The sequence below is a fragment of the Lampetra fluviatilis genome, chromosome 22, assembly GCF_964198595.1.
Source record: "Lampetra fluviatilis chromosome 22, kcLamFluv1.1, whole genome shotgun sequence".
Classification (NCBI taxonomy): domain Eukaryota; kingdom Metazoa; phylum Chordata; class Hyperoartia; order Petromyzontiformes; family Petromyzontidae; genus Lampetra; species Lampetra fluviatilis.
The window spans coordinates 6,238,454-6,257,997 of NC_136296.1; the positions used below are offsets into that span (position 1 = coordinate 6,238,454).

Sequence of the window (19,544 nt, forward strand, 5' to 3'; positions counted from 1 at the left end):
GGGATAAATCTTTTTGTAATATTCTGGGAAGATTTAAAGATTTCCCAGGACAGCGATCTTTAACAAACAAAAAAGTACGATCCTGGCAAAACCTGGACATGTGGCAATACGACCTGGGTGTGTAAGACTCTCTGTAATCAATAAAATCTAAGATCGCAAATGAGATTAAAAAACACGGCAAGGTCACGTTGGTGTGCTGCCCGATGCTTAACGCTGCCCGTACAGCCCAAGACTGGGGCAGCATGACTCACGAACCGTCGCGCCGCCATTTATTAAACACGCAGGGAGCTTGCGACGGTGCCCTTACAAGGCCTGCCATCAAGACGTTATTGACGTTGGCCTCTCACTCAAAAAGGGGGTGGGAGATCATGAAACATGGGGCCATGAATCACGGGCGGAAGGCGGGGAAGCATAAGAATAAAAACTAAGTGACCGGCATTCAACGCTAAAAAATAACTTCATTATTTAAAACCAATGTGCCAGGAAAGGGTGCAGATCCAATACAAATACTGTTATACATTGTTATGTTCCAGCTTTATATCTGATATCCACGACTGGAATATTCCAGCAGCAGATGTGAATACACGTTGATGGACAGACGTGAAGACTCATTTCTCCATGTGAATTAGAATGCATTCTTCGTCCATTTGGCTGTGGGCATTTTGGATCGACGTTTTCCAGAAGCATTGCTCTAAGCAGGCAAACCCTGGACCGGTTTCAACCTTCCAGGTATCATCAGCAGTCAGGCCCGTCAATCAAATGTTGCTGACAAGTGAGTTTCAATGTATGTTACAGCATAGAGTGTAAACAAAGTATTTAGTTAATATTACTGCTATGGTGGCGTGTAGCTGTAATGCGTGCTGCCAAGAATGTTATACTATAGGTCACTCTTGCTTTGAAGCTTTCGTGACTGCAGAAATCCATACTCTTTGGTTCTTTCGGTAAAGTCACATGGGTATAAAATAAAATAAATCACGACGTTTCGGGCGCAACACAAGCGTCTGTCATCACGTGGGAAGGCATGGCCTGCTGCTGAGGCAGACTGTTTTAAAAGGTCACTGACAACGGATGTTATAGGAATGATTAGGAAATGAGGAATACGAAGTGCATGCATGGGGTAGCTCAAAGAGATGCAAAGAGTCAGGCGAAACAACTTGAATCTGAGACACCGCTAACCTACGATTTGCAGAGAGAGAAAATAAGCAGCGCACGGTACTCAAGATGACAAAGGGCACAGTAGTAACTACGATGACAAAGGTACTAAGAGAATGGCAGCTGAGAGCAATAACACGCATGGAGGGGTGAGTGGAGGAGACGGGAGTGCTGATGCCAGGGCACACGTGGGCTTCACAATGGATTGCAAATGTGCGGGGGGGCGACTCTTATCTACGGTGAAGAACGCCGGGCGAGATGGCATCGAGGTGCTTTCAGCGGAGATGAAATCCGCGACGATGACATTGAAGCGAGTTACTCTTGACTCTTAAATAACGACTTCGAATCATTTGCCCGCCAATGAATCTTGCCCTCTCCCGATATATTTATTCTCCTATACTTGTGTGGATGCTGATGCTTCTGCTGCTGCGGTAGGTGCTGTGGTTGTCACACTGGACTTGCAGCAGTTGATGCAATGGGGGGGGGGGGGGGGGGGGATAGTTTCTTCGCCGCCTCGTTCCACCGAGCACTATAAAGGTTAAACCGCAGTGAGTCGATGGGCAGATGGCGTGTGGTGGGATAAAGTGTGGGAAACCACCCCCCCCCCCCCCTTTTTCCAAGATGTGTGTCGAGCGTGAAAGAGTAGGCCAAAGTACCCTCTCGCGGGGCTCTCTAGCGCTCCCTCTAGTGGGGGACCTCACCGCCAGCAGTGCGGGCGTGAGCAGGCAATTGCAGGGCTCCACCTTTGTCTTTACCTATTTTTTGTGTACTGTGCTCATACAAACAATCGCTTTGTGTTTCACCTCCGTGGCTCCATGTCCAGAGGCATATGAAGCATTTGTAAATGTCCTCTCTCTAGTCACCTCCACGTCTCTCTTGTCCTACGCACTTGCTAACAGCCTGCGTGTCTGCCTTTCTCTCTGTTGCTCCCCCTCCCCGTCCTTCTCTGAGCAGAGCCCATGTGGTCACAGTAAAGAAGTCTCAATGAATTATGGCCCAAATCAACCAGATCGGCAGGCCAGGCCGGCACACTGGAACATAATGCCCCCGAGTCTCCGGTGTGACTTATACTGCTGGCAGCAGAATTCTCTCTAGATTTGAAGCTTTCGTGACTGCAAGGATTCATATTCTTAGTTTTTTCGGTAAAGTCACGTAGGTAAAAAATGAAATTAAAATTAATAAAAATAAAAGAATAAAAATTAATTATTGATTTTAATTTATTTTTTTTCCTACGTGACTTTACCGAAAAAACTAAGAGCAGAATTCTCTTTTATGGGCCGCATACCAGATTGCTACAGAGCAACACAGAATAACTATACTGCCACTATTACGGTGTCTCAACATTTCTAGACCAACTACTTAAAATTACAAATCATATTTAAAATCGAAAGTCAATGACCCATCCGAAGTAATGGAGCATACGCAACTGACATGGTGCTTTGATCGATATGTGATGTTATCAGCCTTATTTATAGGTCAATGGGGCAAAGACATCACTAAAAACAGCACTTTAGATGGGCCCTGCATAATGTGTTTAGTTACTCCTTCTAGCGTGGGACAATTAACGAAGTCACGCAGATTTGTGCTAGGGCCTTGGTGTCACTAATAAACCTCAATTTGCTTTCACACGCTGCCTCGTTGCCATATCTAAGTGCACTGCTTTAAATGCAATATTGAACAAATTTCACGAGTTTCCGCAAGGGCGTGCCAAATTCAACTCGAGTGCCACGCCTCATTCGTGGGAATTCAGGTCTCCATTTGTTCAAGGGGAGATGAAGGATTCCGGTGGGGGTGTCACTTGGTCAAAAGATAACACAACGAATCAATTAATTGGTCACTGTCACCAGCGAACTCCACCGTGGTGGTGGCGGGTGTGAGCTGCTTGAAACGACGCGCCGACTTGAATTGGCATACCGATGCATCCCAGCAGCGATCGTTTCGAAAGGTTTTTTTTTCTCGCTCAAGGGTGTGGCCCTGCGCAGTTCCTCGCACGGCACGAAACGGGGTCAGGTCCACCCCTTCGCCAGCGCTCGATCGCCGTTTTCTAAGTGGAAACACTGAGTGGATGAAGCGAGGGTGCCAAGCGGGGGATATGGAGCTGCTTAAATAACGGAATTTCCACAGCGAATGAGTAACTCTGGATCACGTGGGAACAGGAGACCCGGGAGGCCTCCAACAAAGGGCGCGCTTGTGAAGGAGGGAAATGCGCACGCGTGGCCTTAAAGGAATTAAGTGCAATGAAAGCCGCTCAAAAGTGTGCATTCGTAAGAGTGAGCAGCTGGATATTCTAAGTGTTTGGTCGGCTTTCCACAGAAAAGGCAGGTGGCAATGCCTAGGACATACCACATATGTCCATGGTTATGCTTGTGACACTCCCATAATTGTATACCCATGTATGCCCAATTGTGCTGTCAGCATTGTGTCATGAGGCAAAGTGTAAAATTAGAAAGCTCACATCATAGCACTATACCCCTCCACATTGGAGAACAGTCCCATGGGAAGAAAAAAAATCTACATTGCTTTACATTTTTATAATTTTCACCTCCACTGTATATCACTTTTGCTACCAATGTCATGCCACGAGATCAAGTATCCACTTGTACGTCTCACAAAGTGGTGCGCACCCCTCGTGTTGGAGATCCCACAGAGCTACCCTCGAAATCCCTTCTCGTGATCCTGGGTTCACAAAGTAGGCGGAAGCGCTTTCCCACCCTTCTCTGCCACTGTGAGTAGAGTTTTGCACAGGGCAGGCAAAACTGAATACTTATTTATTTATAAGTAACACAGCTGGAATTTAGTCAAATTAAGTGCATAAATACATTTATTGTGATTTTTTGGGGTGTGTGTGTGCAGTCATTGGAGACCTTGCCAAGACCATCAATACACTTACATGATCCCAGGCATGTGCTGTGCAGAATGGCCATAACCTGAAACATCACCTGTTTTGCGATGTTCCTTTTTAAGGCCCACAGTGACGAATGTGATGAATTTTCAGCTTAGTCACATGTGACTGCTTGGATTCAAAGCCAGGTGCTCACTGGCACTGATTCAGCACCTGGTCAGCTCGAGAAAGTTAATAACTTTTTTTATATTTGCCTGGATTTGAACCCAGGAATTTTTATCCCTGAGCCACAAAGCCACCTTCAAAACCATCCCATGTGATGTAAATTGAAAACTGCAATGCATGTTGTCATCGTTCCAAGCAGACCAGAGTGTGATGTTCTCATAGGTCACATTGAATTATTTTACAGGTTCCGCATGAAGCTCATTTGAACATTTATTATCTACACGTTGCACGTTAATGACGTTTTAAATATTAATAAAAGAATCCCACAATTGTGCATATGGTCACAATAATGCGATGGGCATAACTGTATTTGTAATTTAAATACCATTCATTTAACACGTAGGCTTTCGCAACCAATATTATCCAAGAGGCTTTTTTGGGTTAGATCGCGTAAATATATAAAAGTGTCGTTAAACCCCCAATTAGTAAGGTTTGTCACAATTCTGGCTGTCGCCTGATGAGGCTGCTTGTAATTACCGGCTAAACATCGTACTCGAATTGTAAATGTTGTGGGTTTACGCTCCAGCACACCGGGTGTGCTGAACTAGTGCACGAATCGGTACGTTCTGTTTACGTGACAAACCTTTACCAATTGGCTATGTCGGGTGGTGGAGGGCTCTCACGACACATTTATATTTATGCGATCTAACCCAAAAGGAACCTGTGTTATGGAAAATACCATTCATGTAATGACATGGGAGGCTGTAAAATTCATATCAGTGAGCTGATGAATGCCAATTGCTACAGCAGCTTTGGTGCAGGTTTTTCTAGTCCCCCAAAAAATCCTCTGTTATCAAAGCAGGTATTTAACTCGAAAGTTTTCATGCCATTCAACCAGACATGACTGACAACTCCTCCAGGCAGAATATAAAATCATCTGTGGTAGATAAAAGTGAGAAAAAAAAGCTTAACATAAAATATCTTTATACACCGTGTTTCAAGTGTGTACTATATCGGCATGATCATCATCATCATCACCAGCAGCCATGGTCAATCCACTGCTGGATGAAGGTCTCCCAAAGCCACCACTACCTCTCACGATTCTGCGATGTTATAATCCACCTGCCACTTCAGTGGACGACCGCTCAAATGCATTATATTCCATGTAAAGGTGCTGAAGCATGTGTAGTGTAATAGTGCCGGCTGGTGGACAGCAGCGGAAGCTGTGGCGGACAGGCAGTACACACGCCGGTGAGGGTGTGCACGGGGTGTGGGCAGAGCGGAAGAACTAGGGCAAGGGTCATGGAAGACCTCGGCTGGAGGCCCCTAGAACCTGCTAGCGGGTTCGAGGAGGGAGGCGCGGTCAGGGCGGGGCCAGGCCGCGCTGGGAGCATAAAAGGAGCCGAGAGCGGGGGGATCAAGGCTGCCGGTTCTGGGAGTTGACTCATCTCGTTGTTTCTGTCGTCTTGTCGCCGTCGTCGCTAAACGTCTCCGCTAGATATTGCGCTATGTAGTTGGCTATCTCAGTCAGCGCCGTCAGTGTTAGACGGCTAGTGTTGTGTACAGGCTGGGCTAAGCTACTGTAGAGAGTGTGCGGACCAGACCGTGAAAGTTGTTAATAAAGAAAGTGCCTCCTAGAAACTCCGTCGTCTCCGAATCGTTGACACTCCACATGTATGTACAAATATCTGTATGTGTGCACATGTGAGTTAGCATGTATGTACGAATATCTGTATGTGTGCACATGTGAGTTCGCATGTATGTACGAATATCTGTATGTGTGCACATGTGAGTTAGCATGTATGTACGAATATCTGTATGTGTGCACATGTGAGTTCGCATGTATGTACGAATATCTGTATGTGTGCACATGTCAGTTCGCATGTATGTACGAATATCTGTATGTGTGCACATGTGAGTTCGCATGTATGTACAAATATCTGTATGTGTGCACATGTGAGTTCGCATGTATGTACGAATATCTGTATGTGTGCACATGTGAGTTAGCATGTATGTACGAATATCTGTATGTGTGCACATGTGAGTTAGCATGTATGTACCAATATCTGTATGTGTGCACATGTGAGTTAGCATGTATGTACGAATATCTGTATGTGTGCACATGTGAGTTAGCATGTATGTACAAATATCTGTATGTGTGCACGTGTGAGTTAGTAAGCATAGTGAGTAGGGTTAGCGTGCTGCACTATAACATGCCGACCATAGTTCGATTCCCGCTCACGGCCAACAACAGTGACGATTATCTGAACAGTTTCTGGGCCTCCCCTAGGTCGACTCAGCCTCAAATGAGTACCTTGTACGGTGGTGTGTAAAAATCGCCACAAAGGCGGTGGTTCTGGCCACCCACCCCTTCGTGTGCCAGGCCGGCCTTCATAGGTGCGCGCTAACAGCACTTGCCTCAACAGTCTGTTAAGGCTATACGGGAGATATTTGTCTTTATCTGTGTTAACAGGCATGTACACACGAACAATTCATCCCGTAGCTCCGACTACCACGGTTGGTTACATCCAGTGCGAATGAAGTTCAACATACGCACGTTAGAGACATGAAATGGACTGTGAAGATGATGTGGGCTTGCGCAAGACAAGTCATGATAAAGGATGATATAGCTGGTGGAGATAAAGGCTTTGGGAGGCCTCCATCCAGCAATGGATTGTGGATTGTGATCAAGCAAGAATCTAAAAAGCTTGGAGCAAAACACAGACGTATGGTGAAAAACACTGAACAGCTGCACAGAAAGGTAAGGGCCCCTCATTGTTGTGTACTGCCTCCTACAATAGGCTCATTGCCCTGCAGATGTGTTTGTCATGCACCGTTCATCGCTGTGTAATCCACAATAGCCCACGTCAAAAGGCCGAACATTACATAATTGCATTTGTTTTGTTTTACAACTCACATGACCGACATGGCACGGGAAGGCTGTACATTACTTGCGCCTCCGATTATCATGGTTGGCTACGTATATGGTGCAAAAGAAGTTCATACATCTAGCAGTGGATTGACAATGGGCTTCACATCACGATTTTTTTTTATAATTATCAAACCCACATCATTTAGTTGTTCAACTAAGGTTAACATTGTATTGTTTATGTAAAAACAGGCTGGGTAAACCGACTCCATGCGGTGACACGAACGTGTCTGGCCAATTTACTGTAAACATATGCCGTGACATACGCACACATGGATTGGGTGAAGTAGTGGCACAGTGGTTAGCACGCTGTGCTATGAACCAGGCAGCCCGAGTTCGATTTCCTGCTGCAGCTGGTACGAGTGGCAAGTGACCTCCGACATCATCCTAGCTTCTTCTCACATTCGCTAACCCGCACTGACCACCGTGGTGAAGTATGGTCAAAATATACAACCAAAACCAACAACGGGAGGCCATAATCCATTGGTGGATTGAGATGAGCTGTAATTAATTCGTGTATGTTGATATACAAACGCACTGGGAGCGATGCACTTTTACATCTAAATTTACAACTCATTCCTTTAGAACTGCCTTTTTGCGTCTAGTTGGTTGTCCTTCCCCACCACCGCCGATTAGCATGGTTAGCTACATACGGTGCGAAAGAAGTTCAACATATATACTATACATATGAGTATGGGTCTCTATGGGTTTCTGTGGGTCTCTGTAGTTCTATATGAGTCTTTGGATCTCTGTGGGTCTCGATGGGTCTCTGCCAATACTGTATTAGGAAGCCATTGGAGCTAGACACTTTTGAATATAAATTTACAACGAATTTCTTCAGAATTGCATTTTATGTTTAGTGTGTTGTCCTTCCCCACCACCTACGATTAGCACGGTTGGCTACGTATGGTGCAAAACAAGTTTCAACACACATACATATCAGGACTTCACTATAATGACACCACAATTTCCTGAATTTGAATTAAATAGGAATAATCTTTCATCAAAAATCATCGCCACAGCCCCCCGACTGAGAAATCTCGGCAGGACCCTCCTGAGAACGAGTCCAGCAGACTCGGTGAGGTGTCCCTGAGTAAAAAAGAGTGACAGTAATAATGATGATGATGCTTACCTTGACCAGGTGGCTGTTGACCCACTTTGTGAAGGTCTTCTTCTGCACGCGCTCACGCTCATCTGCAAGCAACGTACGCACAAGCAAAAGCCATGAAAAATGAATGAGGGGACCCATTGAAAACCTGAATAGGACAAAGAACATTCATTCACAATGATAATAATATTACCACATTCAAGGTACAGTGAGTGTTATATTATTATACACCGGCAAAACTGTGGCATGACCTTGTTTAAAGGCGGGGCCGGGGGGGGGGTGCAGGGGCATGACAGTCAATGCTACGCAAACGTTAAACAAACGCTGAACAGAATGAGTTACAATATGATCTGCTTGCTTCTATTTGCCCTAGCTGTCACCACCCCATGTAAATATGTATAATCCGGATTATTTGGTGGTTATACATTTCCAAGTGATTAGCCACTTCGATGAGCTACCATTTGTGGCCAGGTCGCTGCTGAAAAAGAAGCTAAGAGCTCAGTGAGCCTTACCCGGTAAAATATATATTTTTTGGAGATTTGTTTACCTTTCCTATACTGTGCACTTCTAACTTGTTTTGTATTGTTTGTTGTTGTAACTTTCTGATTCGTTCCTACTGGACATTTTTTTTAAAAAGGGCTTCATAGCTCATCAGATTCCTCCGGTATGAATAAAGATTCTGATTCTGGAATATTGCACCAACATGACTTGACTATTATAAGAATTTATAAGTGGGGGGAGGGAGTGCTGAACCTTAATGAGAGAGGTGTAGTCCCCTATACACTACCCCCCCCCCTCACACTCAACTGACACGACAAGCCTGATATACAGGGCCTTAATTGGGGGGCTGCCCTACCAATAAGGCTGAGGGCCTCTGCAGAAGGCAGGGCCTCACCTTGTCTCGAGCCTGGAGCTCGCCACAGAACTCTTGCTGATGTCCATTGGCTAAGAGAATCTCTGATCAACGCTCGGTGATGCACCATGTCATGCGTGCCCCGTACAAGTTTTTTCCCCCTTTGTCAAAGGACATTGCGTTCCTCAATGTTGAATGATAAAATAAAAATTAAGTTTTTTTCATAATCTTTTATAGCTGCAAAAAAAATTACCGCATTTTTATAAATTACAAGTTGAAGCAGAATATACTGAATTAGTTGACAAAGCCACCCACTGCACTCACTAAGCTTGAGTCCAATCTTTGACTGTGGCCAATCGGAATCAATATATAGTATAACGATGACATATTCATAGCTGGATATTGCACAGTCCGTCCGTGTAGAAAATGGGGGGGGGGGGGGGGGTTAAAACATGTGTACAATATTGAAACCTTGAATACCCATTACCAGCCAGAGATTAAACACAAGTGGCTTAGTACTGTTGTGAGGCTACTGAAATCACACAATGGCAACGCTTTCTTTTAGCAAGGCCGACAATGTGCAGGCCTGGTGACTCAGATTTTAAAAAATAAATTGGGAAAATTCCTGGGCGAGAGCCTAATAAAATAGCTTCTACACGTTTAACTATTGCCACATACACACACACAATTGTAAGCCTTCCTTTCCAATTTGACGGCACGAGAGGCGTTTTTCTACTTGACGGACTGCGACATGACAGCGGAGTAGTTACAATTGACGATGTCTGCCACAGCAATGACAGTCGCACACGTGGACATTGCCATAAGCCCGCACCTCGGCATCTTCCCGTCGAGACGTCACGACAAAATAGCATTTATAAAGAAATGAGTTTTCAATGTAGATGTAAAAGTGCATAGCTCCAGTGGCTTCCTAATATCGGAAGAGCTTTCCAGACGGCCAACAGAAGCACCATCTGAAAGGGAGTGATGCAGTGATCGTCTTTGTTCGATCGCGAGCCAAAGGCCGCTGCGTGATGGTTTATGCTCTTTGACGAGATCATCAGCAAGGTATTGTGGTTCATTTGTGGAAAGCACTTTGCAGAGGTGTGGACTCGAGTCATGTGACTTGGACTCGAGTCAGACTCGAGTCATGAATTTGATGACTTGCGACTCGACTTGGACTTGCATAACAATGACTTTGTCCCACCTATGAGATGTGGACTCGAGTCATGTGACTTGGACTCGAGTCAGACTCGAGTCATGAATTTGATGACTTGCGACTCGACTTGGACTTGCATAACAATGACTTTGTCCCACCTATGAGATGTGGACTCGAGTCATGTGACTTGGACTCGAGTCAGACTCGAGTCATGAATTTGATGACTTGCGACTCGACTTGGACTTGCATAACAATGACTTTGTCCCACCTATGAGATGTGGACTCGAGTCATGTGACTTGGACTCGAGTCAGACTCGAGTCATGAATTTGATGACTTGCGACTCGACTTGGACTTGCATAACAATGACTTTGTCCCACCTATGAGATGTGGACTCGAGTCATGTGACTTGGACTCGAGTCAGACTCGAGTCATGAATTTGATGACTTGCGACTCGACTTGGACTTGCATAACAATGACTTTGTCCCACCTATGAGATGTGGACTCGAGTCATGTGACTTGGACTCGAGTCAGACTCGAGTCATGAATTTGATGACTTGCGACTCGACTTGGACTTGCATAACAATGACTTTGTCCCACCTATGAGATGTGGACTCGAGTCATGTGACTTGGACTCGAGTCAGACTCGAGTCATGAATTTGATGACTTGCGACTCGACTTGGACTTGCATAACAATGACTTTGTCCCACCTATGAGATGTGGACTCGAGTCATGTGACTTGGACTCGAGTCAGACTCGAGTCATGAATTTGATGACTTGCGACTCGACTTGGACTTGCATAACAATGACTTTGTCCCACCTATGAGATGTGGACTCGAGTCATGTGACTTGGACTCGAGTCAGACTCGAGTCATGAATTTGATGACTTGCGACTCGACTTGGACTTGCATAACAATGACTTTGTCCCACCTATGAGATGTGGACTCGAGTCATGTGACTTGGACTCGAGTCAGACTCGAGTCATGAATTTGATGACTTGCGACTCGACTTGGACTTGCATAACAATGACTTTGTCCCACCTCTGGCACTTTGTGTGTAATGAGCGCGATCAAAAGTCCGGGGTTAGTTTTCTCTTCACATCACAACGATCGTCACTTGTGTTGGTAATTTGCTCTACTCCAGTTGCAATTAACGACATTAAAGCGATTGTTAATTGGCTGTGATGTAAGACAACTGAAGCAAGTGAGAGGAAGGATAGATTTATTTAAGTTCCTTTTTAATTTAATATAAACTTTGTTTTTATCAGGCACTGTTAATTGACTAAACCAATTACATGGGTCTTCTATGTCGCCATATTTTTATCAGCTTAAGTACAAATTAACATCGCTTCATTTATGAATATGTATTGTGTAAACAAATTACATACTTCAATTACAGTGCAGATTACAGTATTTCATATCAAATAGTGAAAATTATCACGCACTTATTTTACACCTCAAAGTACACATTTCACAGTTTAACTTAACACGTTTAGCTTTACGGTGTTGCCGTACCTTTTCTATAGTCGACAGACTTCAGCACACTAAACATGTTCTGTTCAGCAGACCTTGGCGTTGCCATCATGTGCGCGTCTGTGATCCTCAGTGTATGTACGTTGAACTTCTTTTACACCGTACGTAGCCAACCGTGCTAATCGGAGGTCCAGAGGAAGGACAGCAAACTAAACACAAAAAGGCAGTTCTACAGAAATTAGTTTTCAATCGAGATTTAAAAGTGCATAGCTCCAGTGTCTTCGATTAGCACGGTTGTCCACGCACGGCTACGAAAGAAGTTCAGCATACATACCTACACGAAGAGCGTTCCAGACGGCCGCATTAGCGCATCGAAGGGAAACTTGTGGTTCCAATTAAGATTCGAGAAACTAAGCCGGGAGATGCAGCACCAGTCTGTCCACGCTACGCCAGCCTCTCTACCAAATGCAACACCACCAGTCTCCGAATTTGGAAAAGTTAAAAGGTAAAAAAAAATAAAAGCCAACAAAAGGTAACGAACTATTTACTGCACCAACTGCTCTTAAAACAACACATTATTCAAAGCAACTGTAAAAGTAACACGTTGGTATGTGTAGCAAACAATCTAGCGTCAAACCTGAATCTCTAAAGCCCAATTCTGCCTGTCCACTTGCTTCATGACATCTCAAAGCCACAAAAGGGCCTTATATACCAATGTGTTTGCGAAGACCAGTGTGGTGTTCATGTGATCAATGAACAATGGCGTTTTGTTTCTTATGCATATGTGAATACAGTACTGGGCAAGTTTTGTAAAGAGGCTTTTGTAAAAGGCAAAAGGTTATTCTTCAAATATCTAACGTAGCAAGATGAACGTTGCCTTCGGCCTAAAACTCGAGGAAACACGCTACAGAAGGCATTGCCCAAAGTAATATTTTATATGGGGTGCTCTTGCCAATAACGTTTGATAATCCAACAGCATGTGTTTAAGAAGGTTGACTCATGATGTATATGTATGTTGAACTTCTTTCGCACCGTACGTAGCCAATCGTGCTAATAGGAGGCGTGGGATGAGTCCCAGACGGTTGAGGCCTATCCAGTTTTGCCTGCCGAAGCAAAGGCTGCTTGATGACATTGGTCTCGAAAGCCAAGGGGCCGAGGAATTAATACAGATCATTTATGTGTATATGTGGGAGACAGAATGGAGGTCTGCTTATATTTGGTGGACTGTGGTGGCGTGAGAAAGACACGTTCAAGGCTGCGCCTTGACCTCTTTAGACCTAGCGGGTCACTTGAGTAAATAAACGTTGAGCACTTTTTCTTTTATGTCGATCGTGAACCACGATGACTGCGGAGAACGGCTAGCAGCAGCATTTCCCTGCGCGCTGGTGGGATGAGAGACCAGCCCTTGAGCGGAGCATTGGCCGCATTGTGGCCAAGAGTTGCTCATTCAAACCGACTACTATATCGCACAATCATTTGTAGGAAATGCATATGTAATAACATGGGGCGGTATATAAACGTCCGTGAAAATTGTGTTTGCAACGGCAATTAATCACGTTTAATTCGATTTTGCCAGTTAATCATGATGAAGAAATGACAAATCAAGGGGCCCGCTTTGGCAGTGGCGATGGTTCGGAGAGCTCACTTGGCTGGGCATTGGTGCGTGAGAGTGAAAATTGCAACCAATTCCCAGTCAGGGTCAACTCATCTCCATTACTACAAGTAAAACCATCCTCCCCTCGTATTCATTCGCGTGGCAAAGAATCAACGTATATTCCTACACGGTGGCAGATGCCACGAATAATACAGTGCTAATGTTAATCATTATAATGTTTCTGAAAATATGGTTAATGTTAAGAGGGAGGGCAAACATTTCAAACGTGACTCATATAAACGAATAGACCGTTTTATAAATAAGTGCAGGATGTTTGGCATCGTGTGTTGGCAGATGAAGATGGCATGTGGTGGGTAATGCTTGCATGTGCGTGTGTGCGTGCATTTAGGGAATATTCACGCGTGCGTGTGTGCAGGTATGTGCGTATGGTCATTCACGAGTGAGACTACACGAGACCATGGAGCACGAATTTCTGCAATAGTGTCTTTGCAAGTGCAAAAGTCTGCGCTCAAGTGACAGTGTGTACGTGTGCATGTGTCTCGGTGTTTGCGTATTCCATTGTGGGGTGCGGCGGTGCAATGGTTTGCGCACTGCGCTATGAGCACGGCCGCTTGGGCTCGATTTCCATCCATGGGTATAAAAAAGTTAAAGGTGCAGCTCTGAAATCGCTTGCTTACGCCACTGCTGGTAGAAGGGCCTCCACTCAAGGGAGCTTTCGAGAGCCCCTTATACAGATAGTTCCCGAGTTACGATGGTCCGACTTACGATATTTCGATCTTACGATGGCGATACGACAAAGTTCTATCAAATTGCAGTTCATATAGGTAGGCTAAGAATTTGCCTTGTTTTTTACTTTACATTTTACTGTGCAATACAGTATTGGAATTAATAAATACATACAGTATATAGTTTATACAGTACAGTACTGTAAATTGCTCTGTTTTGCAAAATTATCACCATTCTTTAAGACTCCTGGGTAGGCTAGGCCATCTTCGACTTACGATATTTTTGACTTACGATGGGATCGTCGTAACGCATCTCCATCGTAAGTAGAGGACTACCTGTACCGGGTATTTGGTCTACTCTTCCACGTCAGCCAGACACCGTAAGAGGTTGGAGTACCCACACTTTACCGCACCACACGCGACCTGCAGATGGAACCGAACTGGCAACCTCTGGACCGCCACTCCAGTAAACTAACCGTTACACACCTGCCATGGATAATGGAAAGTGACATCCAAGCTTGGCCTGTGCCTCCTCGAGATTGGTCTGGGCATAACTGAGTACCTGGTGCAGTCTGGGAACATTGGGACTGGGAAGTTCAAGTTTCAAGTTTAATTAATAAGGTATAGCCCTGTAAGCCATGCGGCTCTTGAGTCGGGTGCAACCGCAACAAACTAAATATGAACAGAGAACATCCTAAAGCGACGACACACAACAGAAACATCCTGAATAAACCAGCAAAGTCAAAGTCAATGGTATCCAAAGCCACGTTGAAAGCCACACCACCCCTCGTGTGGCGTGCCAGGCTTAATAGGGGCACCACAGTGGCGAGAAATTAACTACTTTGCCGGGTACGCAGGAGGTTGTGGGTTCGAACCCGACCCTGATGCCTGAAAATCTGGAGTTTGCATGTTCTCCCCATTGTCACGTGGATGTTTCTCCAGGTCCTCCGGTTTTTCCCTCCACATTTAGAATCGACGTGCGTTTATAGAATATTTGGCTGCTATAAATGTCCACGTGACAAGCTACTTTGTTGAGCTATCATTTGTGGCCAGGTCGCTACTGAAAAAAAGCTATAAAGTTCAGTGGGCCTCACCTGTTAAAATAAAATTAGTTGAAATATATTTTTTTAATGGTTTAAATAGGTGCTTACTAACATCAGCTGGTCCAACATTTTAGTATGGCTATACGGAGGACCTTTGAGGTTCCATTGCAAATGCGTGCTGGAATGAGCGTACACGTACGTAAAAGTACAGTGTGTGCATATCTTCATGCGTTGTCATTTTAATGGGATCCATAAATGTTTATCGCACACGCGCACTCACGTGTTTACGATTCACTGCTCGTCTCGCATATTCTGAATTGTTTACAAAGCAGTGGCTGCTGCTGCTGCGTACCCACACTTGCGGCAATACATTTTGTTAAAGCAGAGTGCAAGGTAGGCTGATGAGCTCATTCGTTGTTAGTTTATCTTGAGTTAAATCGTGCGATAGGGTAGTACATGCTTAACCGTGACCCTCCAACGCCTGACAGAGCTAGCACAATCTCGCTTGCTTCTCAACATTCCTCCTCCGGTTTGCTGATACACCGAACAAATTGGCTTCTTTGCCCATGACGTGACAACTTGATTTAATTTGGATGGGTGGTGGAGGGTTACAGTTAATCATTCACATTATAGCTACACGACGACGATCTAACCTCCAAAATAAATTAATTACGAATAAAAATGTACATCATGATAGCGTGCATTATAATTTAATTACAGCCAAATTACTCCCACACACAGCACAGGTTTGCATAATTTTTTTCCACGAACGAAGCTTCTCACAACGCTGAGACGTCAAGGGTTATAAACACCGTAACCAGCCAGATAAGTCGGCTCACAATCAGAAGGTTGCAAGGTCAAATCCTGAGTTTGGAGGTCACTCAGCCCATCATCCCTCTGGCATCGATAAAATGAGCACCGCTTTGCGGGGTGATCAACAGTGGTTGTCCTTTGGAGAGACTCGCCCCTGCCATAGGAATGATGAATTTCCACCACTGGCTCAGGGCTGTAAGTGAGCGCTGCCTCAATGCTCATTTGCGCAGGAAATCACTCACCTTTTACGTGTTAAAAATAATCGTGGCATATTTCCACATTTAGTTTATAATAACATTTAATTCGTCAAAGCCGATTTGTCAGTTATTTCTGCAGGAAAGCCCCATTAAGTCTCAGGACAAATCCAGATTTCCAATTTTCCACAAACATCTCCCAAGTAAGTAAAGTGTGAGTCATGGCACAATTGGAGCGTGCTATCAAAACACCGCTGAATATTAATATATTAATAATAAGCAATATTAAAAAGCCACTTTCCATTCAGTCTTCTTCATGAAAATATGTTTAAGCAGAATTGTTTTACCCGTTTTGACCTTCTTGGTGTTAGAATCAGACTAAAATAGTAATGAAATACTTTTTTGGTCCAGAAGAACCATAGGCTGGTGAACAGAAAACACTCATTTGATTAACTTTTACCTGTTTAATCACATATTTGATACCCACAATACTCTGCAAGAGCACCTAAAATATGTAACAGGTAAAATGTCAAGCAATGGCCCTTATAACCGAGAAATCTATAAAGCGAGACATGACCCAATACATTGTCATTATAAATATTGTTATCATATAAGTGCAATGCTATTGACATGTGCAGATTTTTTGTGATGACGCTTTATATACCATTCATTTAAAAATAAAATCTTAAAACGTTGTACAGAAAGAAAAATTAAAAACTCCAGTCCCGATTAAATTTCGATTTAAAGCTTTCGTGACTGCAGGGATTCATCTTCTTCAGACTCTGTCTCCTCGACAGACCTGTTCTCCACCTGAGGACGGCTACTTGCGTTGTGGCCGAAACGTCGTGAGAATTATTTTATAATGTTTTATTTTTATTATTTTTTTATTTCAATTCTACGTGACTTTACCGAAAGAACCAAGAAGATCTAGTCCCGTTTATTAATACATTCCAACCGAAATGCAAAAAAATCTGATAATATTAACAATAACTACCCTGACATTTCAGATAAAAACCAGCAATAACACTCACACCGTCAAGGTAAAACCCCAATCAAAGTACGGGAAAAGCCAACGATAAAAAACAGACTTTCAAACTAAATTTAAAAGCGTTGACAGAGTCCCCGTCGTATCATTTGCACTGCCCTCATCCCCGGACCTCGAATTTGACAGAGGAGATCGCCAAGAGAGGCGCGAGATTGTTTTCACAGCCACTTCCTAGCCTTCCCGAACGGTGGACACAACGGCGTAGAGACGCCGCGCCACGCGGCGCAGTCTGCTGGAGCACAGGGTCAATAAGTGACCACAATTCATTCATCGCAGCTCCTTACAGGGCCCCCCCTTGCTTCGAGCAAACGGTCAGGGTGGCGGAGGGAGCATCTTCAGGAGCAACGAACTTACACGTTCAGTAAAGGCTTTAGACAGCCGAGCAGCGAATGAAATACTGCGCGCAAGACGTCCTTTCAGAGGGCTTTACTCGCCGCGCACAAAAAGCCGAGAGGAAAAGTGGAACACGATGGAAAGTAAAACATTACTTGATGTGAAGCTTTCGTGACTGCAGGAATCCATACTTTTTGGTTCTTTCGGTAAAGTCACGTAGGTAGAGAAAGAAAATAAATCACGACGTTTCGATCTCTCGCTGGTTCAGCAGCTGGATTTTAAAAAAATTCCACCTAAGAGCGACCGCTTGTGTTGCGATCGAAACGTCGTGATTTATTTTATTTTATAGCTACGTGACTTTACCGAAAGAACCAAAGAGTATAAACCATTACTGTGCACCGTTATCATTGATTGGTTCATTCAGTAAGCTGTTGCACGTCAATTACAGTGACTCATTTAGCGTAGAGAAACTGACCCCGTAGTTTGCAACGTTTAAGTCTCGTATCCTGACACTCACCTACACTGCAATTCAGCAGAGTCCAGCAAAATGTTGAACGTATAAGATTCCCCAAAAACCCCACTGGGAATGGCAGTACAGCAAGTGGTTTATTGAACCCGTACTTTGGGGTGCCCCTTTGGATTGCAATGGGATGTCCTTTTCAATATATACACAGTGATACATTGACTTTGGTCCACTTGACTTTCGTCGCTTCGCTCTTTAGGCCGTTTTCAATTGTAACCACATTTCAAATTTCGTCCACGTGGCTTTCCTCCTTCATCCGATATCATCCCCAAACTTTCCACGAGGTCCGTGCCACGCGCCGTCTTTTTCGTTCAATCTTTGAATAGAAGTCGTTCGGTGAGCATCTCTTATATTTGTGTTTATTCACACATTATTAATAATACTCTACTCATTTCTGTGATTATACTGTAAACAATTAATCATTATTTTTGTGATGACAGTATAATACTACAGTGTTTACTTACGCAAGAATACAAATATTTCAAGGTAACATTTTACTTATTTAGTTTATTTATTTAGTTTTGTTTGGATATATTTATGTATTTATTCTTACGTTTATTTTTCTTTTATTTCTGTTTATTTTGGTTTCGCACGCGTGCGTTATATAGCTACTGCAGTTATTTGCAAGTACGTTTTTCGCCGGCCAAAATTAATTTGCAAGGCTTAATAAAAGCTCTGCTTTGACATTCATCCATTTTTGTCATTCGTTCATGTTCTGGTCCCTAACGAGACGAAAGTGAAAGGTATTCCTGTATCTGTATTATTCGCTCCCCCCCCCCCGATCACTGCTCGTTCCTACTAACCCCGTGGCAATCACGGTCACAGTTACTACTCGGGAGAGAACGACTCGTGTCACGTGACACAGTTTCAACCTTGCTTTTTCTCTAAGCAGCAACCAAGGACATGCGTGTTGACCCCACTGGGCTCATCAACATCGCACACCTGTGCTTGTACAACACACGTGCACACATACCGCACGCACTTCATACATGCATTGCATGCAGCATGCACAGCCCAGTAATAGATGACCGATTGATGGGCCGTGATTAACGTGTCCGCCCGAAGACAAATTCAAGACGGGGCAAACAACAAGGTCGCCCTGGCTACAAAACGCCCCTAAAAATAATGTTGAATCCCGGTGCTAATTACGAGCACATGCTTGGCTCAAACGAGACTGCTGCACACAAAGTTCACAAGCGGAGGTATCCGTTTACAGCGTGACAGGACTGTACCATGTTATGTAAGGGGAGGGGAGGTGGAACATCTCCTCATATTGCCCATAACCCCGAGGATTTCAGATTTCCATGATGCCTGGATCTTCGGTGCTGAGTAGAGCTGTGCGATGCAGTCGGTTCGTAGCATTTCTTAAGCTGCATCAAATTACGCGCGGAAGAATATTTGTATTTGTTACTTGTATAGTTTGCCTGTAATGGCTTCAGGTTATAACTGCAGCCACTGGAGGCCGCTACATTCACCACAACGTAAACAAAACATTTTATTTTTAAAAAATAAAATCGCGACTCTGAATCCCAAATCTTTACATAATCGGAAGAAGGGGGTGAACGATAGACCTGTTCT

The 19,544-nt window shown here is 44.2% G+C and overlaps 1 protein-coding gene across 3 annotated transcripts in view; it reads right to left on the minus strand.

The window, feature by feature from the left end:
* Positions 1-19,544, minus strand: part of LOC144938466 (epiplakin-like) — a 228,337-nt gene that overhangs the window by 84,864 nt on the left and 123,929 nt on the right. For all 3 annotated transcript variants that reach the window (XM_078866306.1, XM_078866305.1, XM_078866307.1), the window contains exon 2: positions 8,221-8,282. In XM_078866306.1, coding sequence (XP_078722432.1) covers positions 8,221-8,282 — 62 coding nt within the window. The remainder of the gene's footprint in view (positions 1-8,220; positions 8,283-19,544) is intronic.